Consider the following 27,466-nt stretch of genomic DNA (forward strand, 5'->3'; position numbering starts at 1 on the left):
AAGAGGCCAGTGCAAAATGATGCGCATCTCATTCCTAGAACAGTTATTCTCAAAGAGAGATCATTTGAAAAAGAAATCTGGGTTACAAACCAAAATCAGTCTACTTTTCAATATACAGATTGAGTTCATTCTGCCTGTTCTTTCGGATTTTCAAAATGGATGTACAATTCCACACTGAGCATTGCATGGTGATGAATTACAGCCAAAACATCTATTTGGTGGGTAGGCATATGCTTAATAATTCTGATGAAAATACACTCTGTCTTTATCAAATTCATGTTTTTGCATATTTTCAGTGTGGAACGTGTCTATGTTTAGGGGAGTTATAGCCTAGTCTAACCAATTCTAAATGGCACTAGGAGTTTGCAAAGTAGTTTAAGCGGAAAATAGACCGGACGCAATTATTTGAAAACTGCAGCTCGTTGTTGGAAAACATATTTTCCTACTTCAAATCAACCAGTCCATTTTGAATTTGTGATAAAACAGTCGTCATTTGAAAGAGGAACGTAGCTCGTGTATCTCATGAGTTAGATAGGCCTACAGAGATAAACACCTTTTAAAAACCTAACGGGAGCATCCAGTCTGCACGTGGTGTGTGCCCTACAAACACAGATGTACAACTGGAACGCTAGAGTCAAAGTAAACGAACGTGGTCTTCAAGACAACATTTCACTTGCCCGTTCGGGCAGTCACAAAGCATATTCTACCACAAAGTATAAAATGGATCTCCGACTAAAGATTATGTTTAATTTGAACCTTTATTTAACTCGGCAAGTCAGTAGAGAACAAATTCTTATTTACAATGACGGCCTACCCCGGACGATGCTGGGCCAATGGTGCGCCGCCCTATGGGACTCCCAATCACAGCCGGATGTGACTCAACCTGGATTCGAACCAGGGACGGCAGTGACGCCTCTTGCACTGAGATGCAGTGCCTTAGACCGCTACGCCAGGCAGGAGTTGACGTCCATTACAGTACTCCATTACTTATGCCCATCCCTACGCGCAAACTTGTGGCGGTCGCCACATCTGGTTTACGTAACACTGACTCTTCAACAAAACAAACATGTCACTTCCTCGCGACAGAGATTGAAGGAGTAGGGTGGGAGAGGGAAGGAGGGAGGGAGACCTCTTCTCCCCTCTGCTGCTCACAAGGAGGTGAGAGGAGATGAGGTGAGGAATACCGCAGGCAATGAACTCTCTCTTGAAATAGAGGGCCCGGGAGGAAGGAATGGACAGAGTGAGCATGAGAGAAAGCAGGAGAAAGAGTGAGAGAAAGAGGGAGAAAGAGAGAGAGAGAGAAAGAGGGAGAATGAGAGAGAATAAAGAGAAGGAGAGAATAAAGAGAAAGGGAGGACAGAAGAGAGCATAAAGAGAAGGAGAATAAAGAGAAGGAGAATAAAAAGAAGGAGAATAAAGAGAGAATAAAGAGAAAGGGAGAGAGAGAAAGAGAATAGAGAAAGACCCTTCAGTTTCTCTGCATTCCGATCGGCGCTACCCACTACAAATAACCGATGCCATTGGATAAGAGACCCAGACCGAGCCCACACTGCACAGTCATGTGATCCTGCCCTGTCGCCAGGTAACCGATGTTAACAAACATTGTCCAGGGTCAACACTCTGGTCAAGACCGGTAGACCACTGAACCATAGAAATAGCCAACAGAATATCTAAGTACTGAACTCTGTGTACCAAGGTTACAGATGCCTAGCCCCAGACCTGCATGTGATTTAGCCAACTGCTTTCGCAGATTTGAGGTCCATTCCATTTCAACTCTGCAAGGGATATAACATCAATCATCACATTGGACATTTGAGTCAAAATCATTTCTGTTCACATACTGTATCCTATTCCCTAGATAATTTATTCCTTGCCCATAGGCTTCTGGTCAAAGGCGATGCATTATGTAGGGCAGTGTTTCCCAACTCCAGTCCTCCAGTAACCCCAACAGTACACATTATGTAGGGCAGTGTTTCCCAACTCCAGTCCTCCTGTAACCCCAACAGTACACATTATGTAGGGCAGTGTTTCCCAACTCCAGTCCTCCAGTAACCCCTACAGTACACATTATGTAGGGCAGTGTTTCCCAACTCCAGTCCTCCAGTAACCCCTACAGTACACATTATGTAGGGCAGTGTTTCCCAACTCCAGTCCTCCAGTAACCCCAACAGTACACATTATGTAGGGATGGAGATGGAGAAAGGGGGATTGGAGGGAGGGGGAGAGAGGAGGGGGAGAGAGGAGGGGGAGAAGGTAGATGGAGATGGAGTGGGGGGTGAGAGAGGAGGGGGAGAAGGTAGATGAGGGGGGTGAGAGAGGGGGAGATGGGAGAGGGGATGAGAGAGGGAGAGATGGAGGGGGGTGAGAGAGGGGGAAATGGGATGAGAGAGGGAGAGACGGAGGGGAGATGAGAGAGGGGGAGATGGGAGAGGGGATGAGAGAGTGAGAGAGGGGGAGATGGGAGAGGGGATGAGAGAGGGAGAGATGGAGGGGGGTGAGAGAGGGGGAGATGGGAGAGGGGATGAGAGAGGGAGAGACGGAGGGGAGATGAGATGAGAGAGAATGTTGGCCAGGTTCTGACAGGCAATCATGTCTCAAATCTCTCATCAGACTGTCTATCTCTATGGTCTGGTCATGCTCTGTTAACACCCTGCATTGGGAGACTTACAATACACACACACACACACACACACACACACACACACCTCTAAAGATAGTGACTTATTCTCTGATAATTACTGAACCATCTCTGATTTAACAGTTGATGACTTCCTGCTTTCTTATCCTTTTATCTGAGGATTTGCCTGTGTGCCATCTGTCCTATGATAAATCCTGTTGTCTTGGCCCAAACCTTGGTGAGGTGGCAAGCCTGCTCATGTAGGTTTGGTACATGCCTATGACCACATAAGCAATCAAGTACTTTGGTGGTTAACACAGTAGATCAGTTGTTACATACATGCTGTCACTGAATCGTACAGGACCTACTGTGAGTATGCACTCTGTAACCACTAACCTAATCTACTGTTCTACAGTAGTGAAATCCATGTACACACACACACACTTAGAGAAAATAACATATGACCTTCATAGAGCCCACCACTTGGGTATGCCTTCAAGTTGTATATTTTGTAATGCCATAACATTAGGTTGCCAAGCCACAACTAGCCATGCTAGCCTCCAACAGCCTTGATGGAAAGTAATGGACAATGTTAGCAGGCCAAGGAGAGTGCAAGGCAAAGCTCCACTCCAGCTATATTCCAAATGGAAAATAACCTCAAACATCCTCAAATAACCTCAATCACTTTGGTGTTTTTCCTTTCCTCCAGGCCAAAAGGTTGTTGGCGCCTGCACAACTGTCGATTCGAACAAATACACTTAAACAGTCTCGGAGTCGGTAGATATCTTGGATACTTGTCCTCAAGGCATCGGTTCAAAAGGCCGGTGATAGGATTTATCCATTTAAACGCCAACAAAGGTCAAGGGTGAAACCAATGGTGTGGGATGAGTCTCAAGCAGTTACAATATTCAGTGCATTATGCCTATAGGCATTTGATGTGTAATGTCTTCACGCATGGCAAATAAATCAGGAAGTGATGACTATCATCATCTTCACTATCAACTTATATCATTAACCAATAAAATTGTACAAGCAATAACCCAAGTTCAAAAGTGGTCTGGAAAGTTTTCCAACCTATTAATGCTACTATTCTCTAGAAAACATTTTACGTTATATTTTCTCCAAATTGATCTCAGTATGTTGAGTTTTGGACAATTATTCCCCCATAATGCCGTTAGATAATATAGTAATACCATTACTTATTTTTATATATATATATATTTTAAATGTCCTCTTTCCTCAACTTACCCCATTAATATAGAGAGCACCCCCCTATCCACATCGACAGGACAGCAGTGGAGAAGGTGGAAAGTTTTAAGTTCCTCGGCGTACACATCACAGACAAACTGAAATTGTCCACCTACACAGACAGTGTGGTGAAGAACGGGCAACAGCGCCTCTTCAACCTCAGGATTCTAAAGAAATGTGGCTTGTCACCTAAAACCCTCACAAACTTTTACAGATGCACAATTGAGAGCATCCTGTTGGGCTGTAACCCCGCCTGGTAAGGCAACTGCACCGCCCACAACCGCAAGGCTCTCTAGAGCAATGCATCACCGGGGGCAAACTACCTGCCCTCCAGGACACTTACAGCACCTGATGTCACAGGAAGGCCAAAAAGATCATCAAAGACAACAACCACAAGAGCCACTGCCCGTTCACCCCACTACCATTCAGAAGGCGAAGTCAGTACAGGTGCATCAAAGCTGGGACCGAGAGACTGAAAAACAGCTTCTATCTCAAGGCCATCAGACTGTTAAACAGCCATCACTAAACACAGAGAGGCTGCTGCCTACATACAGACTTGAAATCATTGGCCACTTTAATAACTGGATCACTAGTCACTTTAATAATGCCACTTTAATAATGTTCACATATCTTGTATTACTCATCTCATATGTATATACTGTATTTTATACCATCTATTGCATCTGGCCTATGCTGCTCTGTCATTGCTCATCCATATATTTCTATGTATATATTCATATTCCATTCCTTTTCTTAGATTTGTGTGTATTAGGTAGTTGTTGTGGAATTGTTAGATTACATGTTAGATATTACTGCACTGTCGGAGTAAAAAGCACAAGCATTTCGCTACACTCGCAATAACATCTGCTAACCATGTGTGTATGTGACCAATAAGATTTTGATTTGATTTGCTAATTGTAGTTCATTAGAGGGGCAACATAATGTCCTCTTCTCTCAATTGACCCCTTTACTGATTACAGTTCACTAGGAAGAGCCAGAGAATGCATGGTTGAATAGTGACACACAATTTTGTTGTACAACTTGTACATCCCATCCTCTGGCTCCACACACTACAACATCTGCCTGGAGTAGTTGTGGTCCGCCTCACAGAGAGCTTATGCAATGGAAAAATGGTGCTGAGGAGTGTGCCTATCCCCACCGCATGCAGCAGAGTACTCAGCATAGCGCAGAGCAATGATGTCACCATTTAGGGTTTAATTAAAGCTTCCTAGTCCAAATGGCATCCTATTCTCTACGTAGTGCACTTATTTTCACTATGTAAGGAATATGGTGCCATTTGGGACACATCCCTCCATTTGGAACACGCCCCCCCTGTTTTCTTCTGACAGCCCAGAGGAAGTGGAGGATCTCTGCAGCTGGCAGACAGAGCCAAATGGGTTTGACTGTTTGTGTGCAGTGGTGATTGGAGGACAGTAAACAACGTGTTGAGTGCTGACAGGCCATTGCACACTTCAACGACGCAGCGCCACTGGACGAGCCAAAGTACGCCGGAAACAAACGAAGGAGCTCATTAACAGGTGAAAATGACAGGAGGGTTTTAGTTTGGGATAAACACGTAACATGCTGCCTTTAGGCAAGAAGAGCCGAATACGTTTATTTGCTGGAAACACGGCCAAAGAACTTAAAGTACATTGGTATCGATGACTCGATGCTTTCTTTCCAATCCTCGGGCTAGAGTAATGAAATACATCTCCAGTTGCTACAGCCCGCATGCGCTTGTAACTGGGCCTGGTTCACTAAAATCCTCTGAGGATTCCATCATCAGTCCTGGTCAAAAGCCAAACTACTTTGTGTCCAGTGCCGGGGTTCTCGTGGCGACATGGTTGTATCAAATATCAAGGTTTGAGTGATTTACTTCTCCCCGAGAGATAGACGTAATGAAAAGCAGCTTCCTCCTAAAGCCCAGTGCTGCCACCCTGTCGGACCAGGCCAACGAAACCTCAGTCTTTTGGATCATGCCACAGCGGTGGTGTTGATGCTTCCAAAACACACAATGGCCGTCCCAAAGCATCGAATCCCACCCCATGTCCCCACCTATGACCCTCAAGTCTGTAATTCCCCTCTATCGCTGATATTACTGTATCCCATCTCCTTTCAACTACCCAAATTTACTGGGAAAAGAAACTGGCTGGGATTGACTTGGGCAAATTCAAACAACCACTGTTTGAGGACTTAACCTGGTCTGACAACCCATGTACCTTACTAATACAGACCAAAACATTCCCTTGCATCTGTCAAAGGAGAGGGAAACACTGAGATTAGGGAGCTTTGATTTCTCTCGAAAGTTCAATTTCTTTTAAATTGAATGAATTGTTCTGAATGTGAAGAGTAGACCCGCTCCTCTGAAAACTACTACTGTGTCCCAAGACCCTGGACCGATGGCCAACACAAAGCCTCCATGGTGCAGCATTTTCCCTCCGCTGGTATTAAAAAGACCACTCCCCCCCCCCAAAGAACCAAGTGGTAGCTTTTCTTGAAATGACATCCTGATTTATGCACGCAGTTGACTGGGGGGGGGCGCCCTCAACGCACGTCAAACCCCCACCGCTCTCCACGACATAATTAGGCTGCACATGGAAGATAGAGATCTCTGCGTTTGGGAGGGGCTATGTAGTGTTTGATGTTCGTGCCAATATGGCGGTCGGTGGCTTCAAAGCCTCACATTTGCCAATACATAGCATCAGCAATCCAGGGTTTACACACATCATTGGTTTGGAAGGGCTATGTTGTGTTTGACGTTTGTACAGCCATTCGGGGGCGCTATTACAAAGTTTGTCCGGTGGTCATTAATTATCCTAATAACATAGGGCTGTGGGCTGATTTTCATTATGAATTTTGGAGTATGGTTTTGGGTGTAGAATGGCTGTAGAATGGCTGTGCTCCAGTTACTTCCCGTCCTTCATAACAGATCTAGGATCAGTTCTTGCAGCCCTAGTCTAACACATTCTGAACATCTCAGCCAATCTGGCCAGGAATCAGTTCTTATGTGGAACAAATGTACTGTATCAACATGACAGAATAGAGGGGGGGGGCTCCGCTACACGCCTCCCCTCTAGGATCCAGATTAGAATGGGGATGGGGGGGATGGGGGGGGGACAAAGTGCTAAAGGGACTATCAGAACAAACGCTTTATTCCGACATAACGGCTTCCCTCGTCTGCAATCACCCAGAGTAATTGAGGCAGAGGAGGCTGGATGGAGGAGCCATAGTAGGATGTGTTCATGGAATGGAATGGAGTCCAACATGTGGTTGCCATGTGCTTGATGTGGTTGACTCCATTCCAGCCATTACAATGAGCCCGTCCTCCTATAGCTCCTCCCCAGCAGCCTCTTCTGAACTTAAGCATGGGATGAGATGAGCTGTGAAGGCCCTGCTGCAAAGGGATGGGAGCTCTGTTCAACTCCAAAAGGCTTTCATTTTGCAGTTTCCCGTGCCGCCACGCTGACCTTCAACACGGGGGTCCCACAGGGGTGTGTGTTTAGTCCCCTCCTGTACTCCCTGTTCGCCCATGACTGCGTGGCCGCGCACGACTCCAAAACCATTATCAGGTTTGTTGACGGCACGACGGTGGTAGGCCTGATCACCGGCAACGATGAGACAGCCTACAGGGAGGAGGTCAGAGACCTGGCAGTGTGGTGCCGGGAAATTAACCTCTTCCTCAATGTCAGTAAGACCAAGGAACTGATCATGGACTACAGGACACGGGGAGGCGAGCACGCCTCCATCCACATCGACGGGGGTGCAGTGGAACGGGTCGAGAGCTTCAAGTTCCTCGATGTCCAAATCACTGAGGACTTAAAATGGGCCACGAACACGGGCACAGTCGTGAAGAAGGCGCGACAGCACCTCTTCCCCCTCAGGAGGCTGAAAAGGTTTGGTATGAGCCCTCAAATCCTCAAAAAGTTATAAAGCTGCACCATTGAGAGCATCTTCACTGGCTGCATCCCTGCTTGGTATAGAAATAGCACCGTTCTCGATTGCATGGTGCTACAGAGGGTGGTGCGGACAGCCCAGTAGATCACTTGGGCCGAGCTCCCTGCTATCCTGGACAACTATAACAGGCAGTGTGAAAGGAAGGCCCGGAAAATCATTAAAGACTCCAACCACCCAAGCCATAGACTGCTCTCTCTGCTTCCACACGGCATGCGGTACACCAACAGGCTCCTGAACAGCTTCTATCCCCAAGCCATAAGACTGCTAAATAGCTAACACACACACACACACACACACACACACACACACACACACACACACACACACAAAATCATAATTTACTCTGCTGCTAATCTGTTTATCATATATGCTGATGCCTACTCACCTTATCCCTATACATATCTACCTCTATCACTCCAGTATTCCTGCACATTGTTAATATGGTACTGACCCTGTATATAGGTCACCTTACCCCTATACATATCTACCTCTATCACTCCAGTATTCCTGCACATTGTTAATATGGTAGGTTCTCCTGTTCTTCATATTTCTATTTCTCTGGTGTTTTTGTTCTACATTGTGTTATTTTTAGTACTACATTTACTTTGATTACTGCATTGTTGGGTTTATAGCTTCGAAGAAATGCATTTCACTGTACTTGTGCACGTAACATTAAAACTTGAAACTTAATCTCGACCCGGGCCCTTCCATTGAACTGCGTAGTGAATCAAACGAGAGATTTTCTTACAGCTGTAATATGTAACTTTTTGGGCGACCTAACCAAATTCACATAGAAATGTGTGTCATAGATCTGTCATCGAAAGCAAGTCTAAGAAGCGGTAGATATGTTCTATATGCGTAATATGTATGCTTCCCGGTTTTTTTTTAACGTATTTTACTTTTGGTTACGTAAACCAGCTTCAAAAGAGCAGAAAATACAATATTATTGGTTATGGAAAAGATATTTCACAGCGGTTTAGATGGTACAATTACTCTTTCTACACTACACTCGCTTGTTTTGTCACAAACTGACATTTGATTTGATTTTAGGAACCAGGAAATAGCGGAGCGATTTCTGCATAGTGCATCTTTAACCGAGAAACCGAGGCTGTGTCCCAAAAGGCACCCTATTCCCTATATAGTGCATTAAATGAGGGAGTCATTGGGGACACATACAGACACACTCAAGAAACAGGAGAGTCAAGGACATCATTGCACTTGAGAAGAAGCAGGTCTCTGCAGAGCCTTTTGGGGAGAGGTTTTAGGCCAGGGCGGGTCTGGAGGCCTGGAATGTTCTTTCCAGAGATTCTGTGCTCTGTCACACCACACTGGGTTCAGATTAACGTGAACAACTACTCTTCAGATCGAGATAAGGGGAGTCCGTCTGTCAGTCAATTTGTCCGTCTGACAGTAAACAGCTGTACGAACTGATAACAAGTAAATATGTGTGTGTGTGTGTTTACAGCTCATGTACACTCCTATAGTAAATCATGATTAGTGAAAGGAGAAAAAGAGGGGGAGGAGCCATAAAGAGAGAAAAGGAGAGAGGGGGGTTACCTTCAGCTGTGGGTGCTGCGACAGACAGACAGACAGACAGACAGACAGACAGACAGACAGACAGACAGACAGACAGACAGACAGACAGACAGACAGACAGACAGACAGACAGACAGACAGACAGACAGACAGACAGACAGACAGACAGACAGACAGACAGACAGACAGACAGACAGACAGACAGACAGACAGACAGACAGACAGACAGACAGACAGACAGACAGACAGACAGACAGACAGACAGACAGACAGACAGACAGACAGACAGACAGACAGACAGACAGACAGACAGACAGACAGACAGACAGACGAGACAGACAGACAGACAGACAGACAGACAGACAGACAGACAGACAGACAGACAGACAGACAGACAGACAGACAGACAGACAGACAGACAGACAGACAGACAGACAGACAGACAGACAGACAGACAGACAGACAGACAGACAGACAGACAGACAGACAGACAGACAGACAGACAGACAGACAGACAGACAGACAGACAGACAGACAGACAGACAGACAGACAGACAGACAGACAGACAGACAGACAGACAGACAGACAGACAGACAGAGAGTTACCTTCAGCTGTGGGTGCTGCTCCACTTTGAGCTTCTGCCAGCCCCTCAGACTCCACTGGTTGGGATAAGCTAGGATCTGCTTCTGCTGCAGAGACAGGAAGGAGCCCAGAGTTAGGAGGGAACAGAACTCACATAACCCTGCCTTGGTTTGCCTTAGATCCAGGTGTCTGAACAGAAACCTGCTGATACTGACTATAGTGCTGCTGACACATCAAACAATATACCACCTGAAATATTAAACACATCAATATGTTTCTGTTAGTAAATGATCCTATCATCTTGCTAAATGTGCAGCAAAGAATGATCCAACAACTGTCATGTCTCAATGCTTGAAGTCACTGAAATGTTTATTTTTTTATTTATGTAACCTTTATTTAACTAGGCAAGTCAGTTAAAAACAAATTCTTATTTACAATGACAGCCCACACCAGCCAAACCCTAACGACACTGTGCCAATTGTGCACCACCATATGGGACTCCCAATCACATCCAGTTGTGATACAGCCCGGATTCAAACCAGGGTGTGTGTAGTGACGCTTCAAGCACTGAGATGCAGTGCCTTAGACCGCTGCGCCACTCGGGAGCCCAGAACAGAATGAGAAAAGAGTCTTCATAAACTCTGCCAAACACAACAAGTGGATCCAAAACCTCAATTTAATACAGCCGTTTTGGGAACAAGGCTTTAGAGTGACTAGAAGGATATTTCATCTGATGAAAATTGCCATGGCCAAAAGCAAAAACAGAGTTTTCATTAAACTATGATATTGTTGTATTCCATCCAACATCTGCCACCAAGAGCGCCGGTCTTGCTACAAGATGAACAGAGATCAATTTTCAGTGAGCCTGGCTATAAATGACTCCATCACATCAAAGGATCAACGTTGCCTATTGATTTGTCATTAGACTAATGTGTTACAGATGTTAGTTACGTGCTCTACTGAAGTTAACGATCACACAATGGATAATTACTGCCGAACTGGTCTCAGGGCACTATTGAAAATGAGATTTATTTATTTATTCCCAGAGGAATTAGGAAAAAAATACAAATACATATGTGCACAGAAAAATCATGATTTATATGGTCAAAATTCACAACAGGTTATTTCTCTAAATAATCTGGACATTATTTTGGGACAAACACTCATTCATATGTTCAGTTTTTGATCCAAGAAAAATCAAAAAGATCAACAGATTTATGGTAGTGATTCCCCCCCAACAAAAACTTTACGATCGTTAAGAATTGCTTTCCAAAAGTACCGGAAAGAGAGAGAGAGAGTTCATCTTATAGGAAACCACACTTTGGCACATAGAAGCCCAAACATAGCTGCTGGACAAGTTGAGGTCACTCACATGGTCTGCGTCTCAAACACCACCCTATTCCCTATATAGTGCACTAGTTTTGACCAGGGCTCATAGGTCTCTGGTCAAAAGTAGTGCACTATATAGGGGATAAGCTGCCATGTGGGATGCAACCAAGATTACTCTGCAGTAGCGTTTCCCCACAACTGGGTTATGTGCTGCGGAGCTGGCAATTAGCGATTAGCACATTAATGAGCGAGTGGCAATGGAGGAGCGTTTTAGCCCTGTCCAGTCCAATCCACACCTCCCATGCTCCGACATACACAGGGTGACGTTCAGTAGCCAAACGTTGTCGAACATTACAGATTGAAATGGCTTGAATAGAGCTGAAGCGATTCCTTATTCTACAGGTCAGAGGCATGTTTGTTTTTACATAGCATATTTCTATCTGAACGTTCCACAAGTGTGTCCTGCTGAAGACCCCGGTCACCAGACAGCACATCAGCTGTGTCCTGCTGAAGACCCCGGTCACCAGACAGCACATCAGCTGTGTCCTGCTGAAGACCCCGGTCACCAGACAGCACATCAGCTGTGTCCTGCTGAAGACCCCGGTCACCAGACAGCACATCAGCTGTGTCCTGCTGAAGACCCCGGTCACCAGACAGCACATCAGCTGTGTCCTGCTGAAGGCTTGTGTTCAGTAGGGCACACCATAGCAAATGTATTTAGGAACATTTGCATTTCTACTTGCACAAATTGTGGTAGTACCTCTCCCGTTTCTTTCAGGTTTAAAACATTTTCTCCCTACTGGGCATGACCCTGGAAGCCTCAAGAACATGTCCATCTGGTAGACATATCTCACTAGTCTTCACTTCAAATCGATCCAACTCCTAGGTTTTATCACCTTTAGTAGTGTTCAGTGTAATGAAAATATGTCAAGCACAGACTATTATTACAACGTCCTGCAAGTCTTCACTTGGAAAAACATCACACTAACATTTTTCTAGTTATAGTGCATGACGATGAGAGGAGTTTAAACGTTGATATGTACGTGAGCTCCTTCAAATGATACATCCTAAATGACACCCTGTTACCTATGTAGTGCACTACTTTGACCAGGGCATATAGGGCTCTGGTGTAGTCCACTACATAGTAGTGCACATGTATAGTGAATAGGGTGCCACTTGGGACACAAATCAAAGGTTTAGCTCAGCTCCCACGGTCTGGTTTAGTCATGCTGAAAAGCACAGCTAGGATCTGAGAGAGCAACACCTCACGCAAATTCCATACATTGCAAGACCTATTAATTTGACTGAAGTTTTACCATGGCAATGGGCCTTTAATCAAATCAATTCTCAACCCAATTATGTCAAATCTAAAAAAAAAAATGTGCAAGTCCATTTTTTTATTCTATCCAGAGAAGACTTCAATTGAGGTGTTCATAAAAAAACAGCTTTATCCTTGACTGGGCAACATTCTTAAAATAATATTTAAAAATGGGATTATTGACTTTCAATTGCATTGAAACGCAAACTATTTCCTTACTCTACAATGACTGCAAAACTACTCAAATACTCGTCCTTGATGAGCATATAGGGCTTGTCAGCTAATATAATTCATTGAACGGCTTGCATTTTGAACGGTACTGTGTATATATAACAGTAGTGTGTGTGTGTGTGTGTGTGTGTGTGTGTGCATACACACACACACACACACACACACACACACACACACACACACACCTATATATATATATATATATAAAAAACAACATTAACAATGTCTACACTGTATTTCTGATCAATTTGATGTTATTTTAATGGACAAAAAAATATATATTTCAAAAACAAGGACATTCCAAGTGACCCCAAACTTTTGAACAGTATTATATATATATATATATATATATATATATACTACTGTTCAAAAGTAGTATATATATATATATATTACCAGTCAAAGGTTTGGTTCACCTACTCATTCAAGGGTTTTTATTAATTTTTACTATTTTATACATTGTAGAATAATAATGAAGACATCAAAACTATGAAATAACACATATGGAATCATGTAGTAACCAAAAAAAAAGTGTTAAACAAATCAAAATATATTTTATATTTGAGATTCTTCATATAGCCACCCTTTACCGTGATGACAGCTTTGCACACTCTTGGCATTCTCTCAACCAGCTTCATGAGGTAGTCACCTGGAATGCATTTCAATTAACAGGTGTGCCTTGTTAAAAGTACATTTGTGACATTTCTTTCCTTCTTAATGCATTTGAGCCAATCAGTTGTGTTGTGACAAAGTAGGGGTGGTATACAGAAGATAGCCCTATTTGGTAAAAGACCAAGTCCATATTACGGCAAGAACAGCTCAAATAAGCAAAGAGAAACGACAGTCCATCGTCACTTTAAGACATGAAGGTCAGTCAATGCGGAAAATTTCCAGAACTTTGAAAGTTTCTTCAAGTACAGTTGCAAAAACCATCAAGCTCCATGATGAAACTGGCTCTCATGAGGACTGCCACAGGAAAGGAAGACCCAGTGTTACCTCTGCTGCAGAGGATAAGTTCATTAGAGTTACCAGCCTCAGAAATTGCAGCACAAATAAATGCATTACAGAGTTCAAGTAACAGACACATCTCAACCACAACTGTTCAGAGGAGACTGCGTGAAATCAGGCCTTCATGGTCGAATTGCTGCAAAGAAACCACTACTAAAGGACACCAATAAGAAGAAGAGACTTGCTTGGGCCAAGAAACACGAGCAATGGACATTAGACTGGTGGAAATCTGTCCTTTGGTCTGATGAGTCCAAATTTGAGATGTTTTGTTCCAACCGCCGTGAACGGATGATCTCAGCATGATGGTGAGCTTTGCTCAAGGTCACATCCACAGATTTTCCCCCTTGTCGGCACGGGCATTCGAACCAACAGCCTTTTGGTTACTGGCCCAACACTCTAACCACTAGGCTAGTTGCCGCCAAACCTGACTCAGTGAGGAATGTTATGTCTGTAAGGAAGAGACTGCTTGGCTACCTGTGTGTGTGTGTGTGTGTGTGTTACCAGTATCAAAGCATTACTCCACAGGGATCTCCGCAGCTAGGACGTTCCTTGTCCTAGTCCCAAATGGCACCCTATTCCCTATATAGTGCGCTACTTTTGACTATAGCCATACATTCTGAAGAGGGAGGATGAGTTATGGCTGGTAATGGAGCCAAAACCAACACCGAGGGGGAGTTCCCATGTCAAATGATCGTCCCATTGTTGTGGAAATACGCCTGGGATGACTTTTACAATGTACATAATACACATACTCTTTCATGGAGAAGCTTACCTCAGAAAAGGCACAAAACCATTTCCTAAAATAAAAACAGGTAAGAGAAGAAGAAAAACTGCTTGTTTAAATCAGCCATCTTTAAACTATGCTTAATGTTCAATGGCCAGAAGCTTTTGAGAGAGAGAGAGAGAGAGAGAGAGAGAGAGAGAGAGAGAGAGAGAGAGAGAGAGAGAGAGAGAGAGAGAATCTGACAGCTGACCTTGGTGAGAGAAAAAAAGTTCTCCAGTGTCCTAGGGTGGGGGGGGGGGTTGAGAAAGATGAATGAATGCCTGTCGTAGCACAGGAAGTCAAAGTAATTTATGTCCGCCAACTAACAAATGAATAGAAAGAGTAGATAATTGTTTCAGCGTTAACAATGGCTCTGTGAGATACTTGAATTTCACCGGCAGTAAGTAATGAGTTTAGAGGCTGACAACAAAGCCAATGCTGCTCAGTGATCTTTATTTTGCTTCAAGTACTATCTGTAATATTCAGTTTAAAAAGGCCCAATTTATTTATTATTATTATTGTTTTATTTAACTAGGCAGGTCAGTTAAGAACAAATTATAATTTTACAATGACGGCCTACACCGGCCAAACTCTAACCCGGACGATGCTGGGCCAATTGTGCGCCGCCCTATGGTACCCCCAATCACGGCCGGTTGTGATACAGCCTGGAATCGAACCAGGGTCTGGTGTGACACCTCTTAGACCTCCTGCGCCACTCGGGAGCCCCAATGCAGATGTTTTATATCAATATCAAATAATTTATGTGTAACAATTAAGTACCTTACTGTAAAAGTTCTCCATTAAAATTGTAAAAAATAAATAAAAATAGCTTTTTAGCAAAAATAATATTTATCAAGCAAGAATATTTCTTGGACTGTTTGGAACTGGTCTGTGGGGAGGGGGAAAACTGAAAACTAGCTGCTATTGGCAGAGAGGTTTGGAACTCTTTGTTATTGGTCTATTATTGGTATATTAACTAATTGAACATCCCGTGTGATGCCACCAGGCAGTCTGAAACTCCCCTCATGCAAAACCTGCTGACTAGAACGTCCTGTGTAGACTGTATTTTTGAACCAGCAACTATCAGGAAATAACACTGAACAAATTGTTCACAATTTTACAGTGTTAGTTTCATCAGCTGTTGTACGATATGATACAAAATGCACTGGGCCTTTACATTTAGACTAGTGTATATTCCTGGTCAATATCCATGAAGAAGAACTCTTAACATTAGGACCCTTCAAGGCCATTTTTGTCCGACTTGCTCAAAAGGCACTTTGTAACATGACCCTTCCAGCACTACCTAATGTCCTACCAATGACACCCAACACAACAAAGCCCTCCCTTGATAATGAGCGCCAGTATTAATGAATAAATAGATATCATGTTCTCCCCCTCCCACCCGTGTAGAATGGACTGATGGACAGAAACAGAAACACAGAGAGAGAGGGAGAGAGAAACAGAGGGGGAGAGAACCAGAGGGGGAGAGAAACAGAGGGGGAGAGAAACAGAGGGGGAGAGAGGGGAGAGAGAGAAACAGAGGGAGAGAGGGGAGAGAGAGAGAGGAGAGAGTGTGGAGAGAGAGAGTGGAGAGAGAGAGTGGAGAGAGAGAGTGGAGAGAGAGAAAGAGAGTAGAGAGAGAGAGAAAGAGTAGAGAGAGAGAGAGAGAGTGGAGAGAGAGGGGAGAGAGTGGAGAGAGAGGGGAGAGAGACAGCGCGACATTGGACTGAGGCGCTAGCTAATTATTTTGTCTCTGAGACAGTGGAGCCCTCGAGGAGCCCACAGTGCCCCCCGAATCACAGCCACCTTTCACAGAGGATTCTCCTTTTTCAACATCCGCTTCTCCTGGCAACGGCCAGCCCAGCCACTCCAAACGCTCATAAAGACGGGAGAGGAGGCAGAGGGAGGAGAGGGGGGGCAAATGGCCTCCAGCCCCCACTGGGGCTTAGTTGGGCTCCAACGAGGAGAGCCGCAGATCCCCTTGGCCCAGCCCAAAATGTAGGAGCTTGTTAACACTCCTCGTGCCCCTCAGGAGAGCCATTTTGACCAGGCCTGTTTTGCCAAAGTAATAAAATAAAATAAAAAAGAAGCTGAATAAAATAATGAAATTGAGCAGCTGGAAGCCTTGTTGGGACCAACACAGTATTAAAATGCAACTTCAAAATTCATAAGTCTTCAGCGTCTACAAATGTCATTACTCAGTGTGGATGGCTGATGTAAGTATGTTCGCATCATTACCCCTCTTCATACCACTTGTTGACAGCAAGGTAACAGATGCTTGAGCTTTCAGGATTTCTCCAGTAAGGCTCCAACTGGAGCACATCTCTGTCTGCAAAAGCCCTTAGAGCAGAAGAGGCTGCTTGGAGACAAACAGCTCCTGGAGGTGCCTGACATCCGTTAACTTGCAAATGCAGTGACCTGGAGTTCCACGAGTGTGTAGAAATGTTGGCAATGTTATGCACACAGAGTCCATATCTCTCCATTTAAGATGAAGAATGAGTTGAATGGATGGATGATTGACAAAACCCACATGCAAACTGTTGGGTTCTCTCCTTCCTGTGGATCGTTTATTTGCTGAAAAGTTAACTTCTTTTGACCAGAGCAATATGGGCCCTGGTCAAAAGTAGTGCACTAAATAGGGAATAGGGTGCCATTGGACCCTGGTCAAAAGTAGTGCGCTAAATAGGGAATAGGGTGCCATTGGACCCTGGTCAAAAGTAGTTCACTAAATAGGGAATAGGGTGCCATTTGGGACACAACATGGGAGACGTCCAGGGTCTCACAGGCTAAACACAGAGTCACTCTGGACTCTCTCTAAAACGCTGTGACCCGGTGAGAGCCTGCTAGCTAAGGTCATTGTACACCACATTCTAACTTGGGAACTAGCGCCTTCAGTGCAAAACAACGTTAGAAATGAGATGATCTATGGCTCTGGACCAAGTGGTGCGTAAGTTAGGCCTTGAACCAGAGGTTAAAACTACAGAGCAAGTTTGAATCCCACATACTATTTCCAAACCAAGGCCTTTTCAAGAAATGACATCATAGCCTAGCAGTTAAGAGCGTTGGGCCAGTAACCGAAAGGTCTCTGGTTCGAATCCCCGAGCTGACTAGGTGAAACATCTGTGGATGTGCCCTTGAGCAAGGCTCTTAACCCTAATTGCTCCTGTAAGTTGCTCTCCATAAGTGTTTGCTAAATTACTAAAATGGAAACAATGTAAACCTTGAGAATTTCAGTGGGATGCTGCTATCATATTACAATAGCCATTACACACATCCTATCCTTTTACGAAACTAGACTGAGGACTCAGGTAAACCTGAGCATGCATGCATATCTTTTTCTAGACTGAAATGTCCCTTGCAGGTGGATTGTGGTTGGACAAGGTTTGGCCTTTCTCCAGTGGACTGCCAATAGCTCGTTATCACGCTACACAGGTGCACATGCCCAAATCTGTGTCGTCCCAGTGAGGTAAAGGTGGGGCCTTATAAGGACTGTGAGGATTATGGAATTCTGGGTAATGATTAATTGACAAATGTTTTGATCTTGTAATTCATCTTTAAAAATGAGCTATGACATACCTAACGAATAGAACACCGTTTTGGAGAACTAATGGTTGGAACTTTTGGAAAGCTTCTCCTCCTGACTGTGCCGTTCTGTTCGTAAAATGATTACCAACTTTACTCATTTTATTTCTAATTGAAAAACTGCTATTGGGTAAACTGTATCTACTCGAATATGAAGTTGAATCCCCCCCCTTCTCCTAAAATAAATGTATAAAGATGATTGACGATTACATTTTTTTTGTTCACGGATATTGTCCATAATTGTGGATCACCCTGGGGCCTATTGCAGCTTTCATTAAATCTACCGTCCTCTGGCTTCAGTATTACCCAATCTGAGATCTCTTTATATTCATTTACAGCTATATTCACCCATTCAGTACATTCCTCAGTATTACCCAATCTGAGATATCTTTACATATAAGCAAATATATTCCTCAGTATTACCCAATCTGAGATATCTTTACATTCATTTACAGCTATATTCACCCATTCAGTACATTCCTCAGTATTACCCAATCTGAGATATCTTTACATTCATTTACAGCTATATTCACCCATTCAGTACATTCCTCAGTATTACCCAATCTGAGATATCTTTACATTCATTTACAGCTATATTCACCTAATACATACATTTCTCAATAAGTAACAAAAACATCACAGTGGACTGCACCTCGAGTATTCTGGCAAGAGGCAGAATATTAGAAACAATCGTGTTTATTAGCTAATAACAAATCACCAAAAGTAACAGCGCATGAGACGAAGTTGGAATCAAACTCATCATATGGCAATTACCGTAAATTGTCCTTTACATAGAACAATTTACAACAGCTTCAGTAAATCCACTTGCGGTGTGGGAAAATCATTGGTATAAAAGTAAGCAACTTCATGTTCCCAGAAAAAATAAATAATGATGGTCTGATCCTAATAAGACCCTTATGAAAATATCAAACTAATGATATTTTTCTAAAAACGACTCAAGTACTCCAGCAGCGTGCAAACACAACAGTACAGTGTTGTAGTGTTGGAAATCATTCAAGGTGTTTCCACCCATGCATAGCTGTAGAAGCCAGGGTTGTGAAAAAGTGCTAACAGGAATCAATCAATAACAGAACCCTCAGACCACCCTTACACAAAGCAGGCACATTCAGGTCTTCGTGTGCCCGAGGCCATCCGCCCGGTTAACAGGAACATTAAGGAAGACCTGGGGACTATTCTAGAGATAATTAATGTCGGGGCTAAACTAAGAGCTGTGGCTAGCATTGGACTTATAGTTTCTTAAATTGCACCATGCACTTTTAACTGATGCCTTAATGTTTTTTTTATTATTATACTGTGTGTTTGTCCTGTTTGAAGCCCTCTGTCAGCACTGAACAAATTGACCCTAGGGGATTAATAAAGTTGTATTGTATTGAACCTTGGCCTGAGCTACATCCTAAATTACACCCTATTCCCTATTTAGTGCACTACTTTTGACCAGGGCCCATCTGGCTATGATCAGAAGTAGTGCACTACAGAGCCTGGGAACAGATGTGTGTGTGTGTGTGTGTGTGTGTGTGTGTGTGTGTGTGTGTGTGTGTGTGTGTGTGTGTGTGTGTTTCAATTCAGGACGGCATTTTCCTACCCTACCAATATCTCTGCATGTCTCTAGCTGTTGATGCTTGTCATTCCAAATGTCTAATGAACATGGTAGCCGGTAGCCTAGAGGTTAGAGTGGAGGGGCGGCAGGTAGCCTAGTGGTTAGAGTGGAGGGGCGGCCGGTAGCCTAGAGGTTAGAGTGGAGGGGCGGCAGGTAGCCTAGTGGTTAGAGTGGAGGGGCGGCAGGTAGCCTAGTGGTTAGAGTGGAGGGGCGGCAGGTAGCCTAGAGGTTAGAGTGGAGGGGCGGCAGGTAGCCTAGTGGTTAGAGTGGAGGGGCGGCCAGTAGCCTAGAGGTTAGAGTGGAGGGGCGGCAGGTAACCTAGTGGTTAGAGTGGGGGGCGGCCGGTAGCCTAGAGGTTAGAGTGGAGGGGCGGCAGGTAGCCTAGTGGTTAGAGTGGAGGGGCGGCAGGTAACCTAGTGGTTAGAGTGGTGGGGCGGCAGGTAGCCTAGTGGTTAGAGTGGGGGGGCGGCAGGTAACCTAGTGGTTAGAGTGGAGGGGCGGCAGGTAACCTAGTGGTTAGAGTGGAGGGGCGGCAGGTAACCTAGTGGTTAGAGTGTGGGGGAGGCAGGTAGCCTAGTGGTTAGAGTGGAGGGGCGGCAGGTAACCTAGTGGTTAGAGTGGAGGGGCGGCAGGTAACCTAGTGGTTAGAGTGGAGGGGAGGCAGGTAGCCTAGTGGTTAGAGTGGAGGGGCGGCAGGTAACCTAGTGGTTAGAGTGGAGGGGCGGCAGGTAACCTAGTGGTTAGAGTGTGGGGGCGGCAGGTAGCCTAGTGGTTAGAGTGGAGGGGCGGCAGGTAGCCTAGTGGTTAGAGTGGAGGGGCTGCAGGTAGCCTAGTGGTTAGAGTGGAGGGGCGGCCGGTAGCCTAGTGGTTAGAGTGGAGGGGCGGCCGGTAGCCTAGTGGTTAGAGTGGAGGGGCGGCAAGTAGCCTAGTGGTTAGAGTGGAGGGGCGGCAGGTAGCCTAGTGGTTAGAGTGGAGGGGCGGCAGGTAGCCTAGTGGTTAGAGTGGAGGGGCGGCAGGTAGCCTAGTGGTTAGAGTGGAGGGGCGGCAGGTAGCCTAGTGGTTAGAGTGGAGGGGCTGCAGGTAGCCTAGTGGTTAGAGTGGAGGGGCGGCCGGTAGCCTAGTGGTTAGAGTGGAGGGGCGGCCGGTAGCCTAGTGGTTAGCGTGGAGGGGCGGCAGGTAACCTAGTGGTTAGAGTGGAGGGGAGGCAGGTAGCCTAGTGGTTAGAGTGGAGGGGCGGCAGGTAACCTAGTGGTTAGAGTGGAGGGGCGGCAGGTAACCTAGTGGTTAGAGTGGAGGGGCGGCAGGTAACCTAGTGGTTAGAGTGTGGGGGCGGCAGGTAGCCTAGTGGTTAGAGTGGAGGGGCGGCAGGTAGCCTAGTGGTTAGAGTGGAGGGGCTGCAGGTAGCCTAGTGGTTAGAGTGGAGGGGCGGCCGGTAGCCTAGTGGTTAGAGTGGAGGGGCGGCCGGTAGCCTAGTGGTTAGAGTGGAGGGGCGGCCAGTAGCCTAGTGGTTAGAGTGGAGGGGCGGCAGGTAGCCTAGTGGTTAGAGTGGAGGGGCGGCAGGTAGCCTAGTGGTTAGAGTGGAGGGGCGGCAGGTAGCCTAGTGGTTAGAGTGGAGGGGCGGCCGGTAGCCTAGTGGTTAGAGTGGAGGGGCGGCAGGTAGCCTAGTGGTTAGAGTGGAGGGGCGGCCGGTAGCCTAGTGGTTAGAGTGGAGGGGCGGCAGGTAGCCTAGTGGTTAGAGTGGAGGGGCGGCAGGTAGCCTAGTGGTTAGAGTGGAGGGGCGGCAGGTAGCCTAGTGGTTAGAGTGGAGGGGCGGCAGGTAGCCTAGTGGTTAGAGTGTAGGGGCGGCAGGTAACCTAGTGGTTAGCGTGGAGGGGCGGCAGGTAACCTAGTGGTTAGAGTCTTAGATTTGTAACCGAAAGGTTGCAAGATCGAATCCCTGAGCTGACAAGGTAAAAATGTGTCTTTCTGCCTCTGAACAATGCAGTTAACCCACTGTTCCTAGGCCGTCATTGAAAATAAGAATTTGTTCTTGACTTGCCTAGTTAAATAAAGGTTAAATAAATAAAAATCTTTCTAGCAGCTTCTGAGGCTTTTATTTACCAGCCAAGCTCTGAACACAACAAAGTGAATACTTTATTATTCACCGTGTGCATTCCATATGTGAAGTCATTCAATATATTTTGATCTGAGCAGTACACTGAGGGTAGTTATGAAAACCAAAACACTACAACCCTCTGTTCATTGATGCTTAAAATGACAAATAGCCTCAGATATGACACTGTCAGGTTTAGGGGTGGCATACTGTATTTGCTTTAGTACTACGATCACCAATTAACTGATTGAACAAAGCCCTTAAAGTGCTCAGCATGTAACATGTTGTGTCCCTGCTGCGCTAAAAATACGACACAAAGCCTTTGATTCCAGTGGAGCGGTGCATTTTTAAGCCAAACGCAATTACATAGCGGAACAGCCGACTCCTCAGATCTTCCACAATTACGGGATAACGACAGCTCTCTCTCCGCAGACATAAACTCCACTCCACGGAACTCGCAAGGTTCTGTGTTTATTGTCAGGAATTCTGGTAGTCATAACAACACCTCTAAATATAAAATTGCAACAGGTCATTAGACAAATAGAGTACATGGAACAGAAATGTTCAACACCCAACCCCCCTCCTCCAGTGGGTATGTGCCATGCCACCATGTGTCCCCAATAGTCATAATTAGGGTGACAACATGTTGTGACATTCTGAAAGGTTGGTTGGGTTGGGGAGGTTGATGTGAAATGTAAGGTCATGCCTTGAACTTCGAGCTGAAACAGATGTAATGAATCGTATCGAGGATCAGCCGTGGTGACAAGAATAACATGGGAAAATAATGTCGTCTCCAACGTTTCGTTTTTTTTGTGGTTCTGAACAGTTGCACTTGAACAGTTGCACAGTTCAGTGAATCTGATGTGACTGCCGTTCATGCAGGTACAGTAAATCATGGTACAGAAGCTCCGCTGAACAGGACCACCCCATATCGTGTGCCTGACTGAAAGTGCAGTAATGCAAAGATATATGGACCCTCTCGGCCAATGGGGTAATTAAATAAATCAACTGGTTTCACAGTGAGCAATAACATTGTACAATGTTCGACTGTGGAGTTCCGTAAGTGAGATTACTTGGCCTTTGCCCAAGATATAACACAGCTTTTACTGTCCCATAACAGTATTTTGCAGAAGCGACAATCAAATGTAAGAAATGTGATTATGTTACGGCAAAATCTCTGCCCGATTTATTACTTATTATTTCCATTTGTCAGAATAGGTTCACAGGGCTACTATCCTGCATGGCCTTGTTTGGAGTTGAACTGCAGGGAGTCCAAGTTCCTGGGGTCTGAACAGGCATGTTTGGTCCACTGCCTCATAAAACCTCTGGTCCAATGCAGATGTGCAGAGATGCTGGGGGAGACGAATGGAGATGGTGGCCTGGTGGGAGACTTGCAGAGATGCTGGGGGAGACGAAGGAGGGAGTGGCCGGCTGGGAGACTTGGCACGACTAAAGGCTCTTGAGCGTGCTTCTCAACCAGACAAATTTATTTTCTGCATGCTCATCAGTGTGAGGGAGTAGCAGTGGTGAGGGGTTGGAAATGGTTCCCTGAAGCCTGGAAGACTTCCCAACCATTTCCTCCCTCCCTTCCCCTCGCCAGAGCAGAGCAGGGAGCTGCCTGTGGAACCCAGCTCAGGTTCACAGAGTTAAGATCGGAGTCTTCCATCAGCCATTTGCCCCGAGCATTTCAGAAGGTCCAAACAACACGACAGCTGGAGCCGTTGGAATACATGAAATTATACATATTTTTTTTTTTTAAAACTACATCAGCAATAAACATCTTGAATTTAATGGTAAAATAGGATTGTTAATAAATAAAAAGGGGTAAATGTTAAATGTGGAGCACTATACCAGTACTGTACTTCTGACTAAGTCTGTAATGATGTAGTGGTTACAAGGTTTGTTGCAGAAATACTCAAAATGTCGGCTATCGAACTCCATGCCATTTATGAATGACAGTGAAACTGTTCCTCTGAATGACTGCAAGCAGGTCCTCAGGAAGGCCTCTGTGCATTACAGACGTCAATAAAGCTCTACAGAGATATGCTACAATGAAAAGTCACTATCGCTAGCCATACATTCTTCATCTCTGCATCCCATAGCCTGTCAGGGTTCAAGGTCAACAAACATCATTAATACGGCGGGTAAACAGTTTAAGTCCCGATTACAGTCAAATTACAGTCTGTGTTCTTTTATGGACTGGCAGCTCAGACATTTTTCTTCACAAACAATTTAGTCAAACGCAAATTCATAAGTCAACATAATTTAATCTCTTTAAGTTTCCTATGGGAGGGGGGGGGATACCCAGCCAGCTCTTGCCAGTGAAAACATTAAGAACATGAGTTATCTCTCTGGGTGCGCTCAGATCAAAGCTATAGCGCTGCCTTGAGACTTTCTAAAGGAACTCTCCTCCCTGTGGGTAACAAGGGCCATCATGGCGGTGGACTGCCCTTATAGATGCCTCCAGTCCAATACCACTTCAAATGATTAATCATCACCTAACTACCCTGGGTCATGACACACACAACATGATGTCTGCATGCATATACAGCGGCTCTCTACTGTAAATGGAATTCATGGAGATGTGGCTCCCATTTAAGTGGAGAAACGTATTAGTTTGACTCGAGAATCTCTGGTTCCGCATGAGAAAGCTAAAAAAACTAAATAACTGTAAGCATTTAATATCTATTCATATCTAAATATGAATAATAGTGTCCCACAAGGTGGCTAAGCCCAGTATTACTTCCAGGGCAACAATTAATCCTCTGATATCCATGTAAGGGTCACAACCAGAACCATGAAATAAGGCCAGAAGCAACTTTATAGTTTTGTCCAAGATGCCAAAGCGTGGAGTTACCGGAGGTCTTCGAGGTTGGTAGGACCTACATCCGTTAATGTTGTTCTGCCATGCCTCTTTATTTGCAGTTACCTAAGCAACAAAGCCTCTGGTTTGGAGGTGTTAAACCTTTTTAATGTAAACAAACTTTATGACTTTTCCTGAAAGACTACAACCACTCACGGCTAACAGAAGTCCGATTAGCTATGTGAGGCATTCACCTTGTTTGTTCTACCCCCAGTGAATGGAAAATGTAAGTTCATGAGAGGAAACAGGTTTAGTATTTTAGGGGCAGTTGGAGAGATGGCTGCTAAGCTAGTCTTCCTAGTGTGAACGTAACGTCATCAGGAGAGCAAGGGGGAAAAATAGCTTCATTCCAAGTTCACATTTTTCCTTCCAAAGGAAATGTAGGAAAAATAAACAGTGAGGGAAGATGACCCCTAACAAAACCCTTGGCAATACCCTCAGGTCTGCCCTTTTATATCTATACAACAATAAGACAAAGGCCTATTCCTTTTCCTGACTTACTGAGGATTCTTGAGGAAAAGTGTTGTTTAAATGTGTTGGCAACAGGGTGCTATTCAAAACAATGGCACATGAAGATGCAATGAGCACTTATGGGGTAATCAGGTTACCAGACAGACTGCTGCATAGATTGCCAAGGCAACTAGTGTCAGCCCCCGACAGTTTGTGGCTTTATGGGACTAAATTATTTTACGTCCCCTTGCTTCCTTCGATTTGACCTCCATTTGGTAACCTCAGCCACAAGTGAGGAATTTGTCTTTCAGAGACTGTCCCCTCCCACCAATGGCACGTTAAATGATTAATAACGGACTTCAACTATAGTGAAAACTAACAAACTATGTTCGGCACTATCACAACTTGGAGTTTGGGTTGAAATTTCTCCCTGCCCGTTTCAGCTCTTAAACGCCGCGAAGACTGTTACACTTACGACCCCCTTCTTACTGATCAGCAGAGTGAAACAGCAATGGCGCTAGACAAACTAGAAAGCAGTATGTGGAAAACTGAATGTCTGAGCTAGAACAAAAAAACAGAGAACATGAGAAGACTCCAAGTCAACTGTGACAAAAGGGCCACGTTTACCTTCTTAAATTACCCACAGTCACCTTCAATCAAAGGCCAAAGTGAGCTGGGCAATGTGGCTCATCACACAGGCTTTGCGGTCAGTTCATTATCCCTAAAAATGTCTGAAGGTTAGCCTATTTTCACTGATTCACAGTATGGCTCTTCATGAATCTTCATTGTTACGCAGTAGGAATGACAAATACATGTATGCACAATGTCGTACACATCTCATGCCACAGTGGGGAGAGTAGTCTCCCCACACACACACTGTAATTTATGGGTTGGTGTTTTATCACGATCCGGCTCCATTTCATTTTCCATGGGGTTTGAAGCCTTGGCAGCATCCTTAAAACAAACAGCCATTTCCTTCCTCTGACTGGTTAGAGAGTGAAAGACATTGCGTGGCATTCACACCAGTTATGACATGAGTGTTTCTTCCAAAAGTTAAGATCGTTCCCCAGACCCTCAACACCACAATGAATGACTACAATATTAGGCTCATCAACACTAGTTTATAAGGGAAGGAAATGTGAGAACGCGATGAGAAACATTGAAGAGGCTAGGGAAGGTGAGAACGTGATGAGAAACACTGAAGAGGGAAGGTGAGAACGTGATGAGAAACACTGAAGAGGGAAGGTGAGAACGTGATGAGAAACATTGGAGAGGCTAGGGAAGGTGAGAACGTGATGAGAAACATTGGAGAGGCTAGGGAAGGTGAGAACGTGATGAGAAACATTGGAGAGGGAAGGTGAGAACGTGATGAGAACCATTGAAGAGGGAAGGTGAGAACGTGATGAGAAACATTGGAGAGGCTAGGGAAGGTGAGAACGTGATGAGAAACATTGGAGAGGGAAGGTGAGAACGTGATGAGAAACATTGGAGGCTAGGGAAGGTGAGAACGTGATGAGAAACACTGGAGAGGCTAGGGAAGGTGAGAACGTGATGAGAAACATTGAAGAGGGAAGGTGAGAACGTGATGAGAAACATTGGAGAGGCTAGGGAAGGTGAGAACGTGATGAGAAACATTGGAGAGGGAAGGTGAGAACGTGATGAGAACCATTGAGAAGCTAGGGAAGGTGAGAACGTGATGAGAAACACTGGAGAGGCTAGGGAAGGTGAGAACGTGATGAGAAACATTGGAGAGGCTAGGGAAGGTGAGAACGTGATGAGAAACACTGAAGAGGGAAGGTGAAAACGTGATGAGAAACATTGGAGAGGGAAGGTGAGAACGTGATGAGAAACATTGGAGAGGGAAGGTGAGAACGTGATGAGAAACATTGAAGAGGGAAGGTGAGAACGTGATGAGAAACACTGAAGAGGGAAGGTGAGAACGTGATGAGAAACATTGGAGAGAGAAGGTGAGAACGTGATGAGAAACACTGAAGAGGGAAGGTGAGAACGTGATGAGAAACATTGGAGAGGGAAGGTGAGAACGTGATGAGAACCATTGAAGAGGGAAGGTGAGAACGTGATGAGAAACATTGGAGAGGCTAGGGAAGGTGAGAACGTGATGAGAAACATTGGAGAGGCTAGGGAAGGTGAGAACGTGATGAGAAACACTGAAGAGGGAAGGTGAGAACGTGATGAGAAACATTGGAGAGAGAAGGTGAGAACGTGATGAGAAACATTGAAGAGGGAAGGTGAGAACGTGATGAGAAACATTGG

At 44.9% G+C, this 27,466-nt stretch overlaps 1 protein-coding gene across 2 annotated transcripts in view; it reads right to left on the bottom strand.

Moving 5' to 3' along the window:
• The window catches only part of ror2 (receptor tyrosine kinase-like orphan receptor 2), a 131,060-nt gene that overhangs the window by 35,383 nt on the left and 68,211 nt on the right, over nt 1-27,466 (bottom strand). For both annotated transcript variants that reach the window (XM_014145451.2, XM_014145441.2), the window contains exon 2: nt 9,962-10,045. In XM_014145451.2, the coding sequence (XP_014000926.1) occupies nt 9,962-10,045 (84 nt within the window). The remainder of the gene's footprint in view (nt 1-9,961; nt 10,046-27,466) is intronic.

This window comes from Salmo salar, chromosome ssa01 (assembly GCF_905237065.1).
Source record: "Salmo salar chromosome ssa01, Ssal_v3.1, whole genome shotgun sequence".
Lineage (NCBI taxonomy): Eukaryota > Metazoa > Chordata > Actinopteri > Salmoniformes > Salmonidae > Salmo > Salmo salar.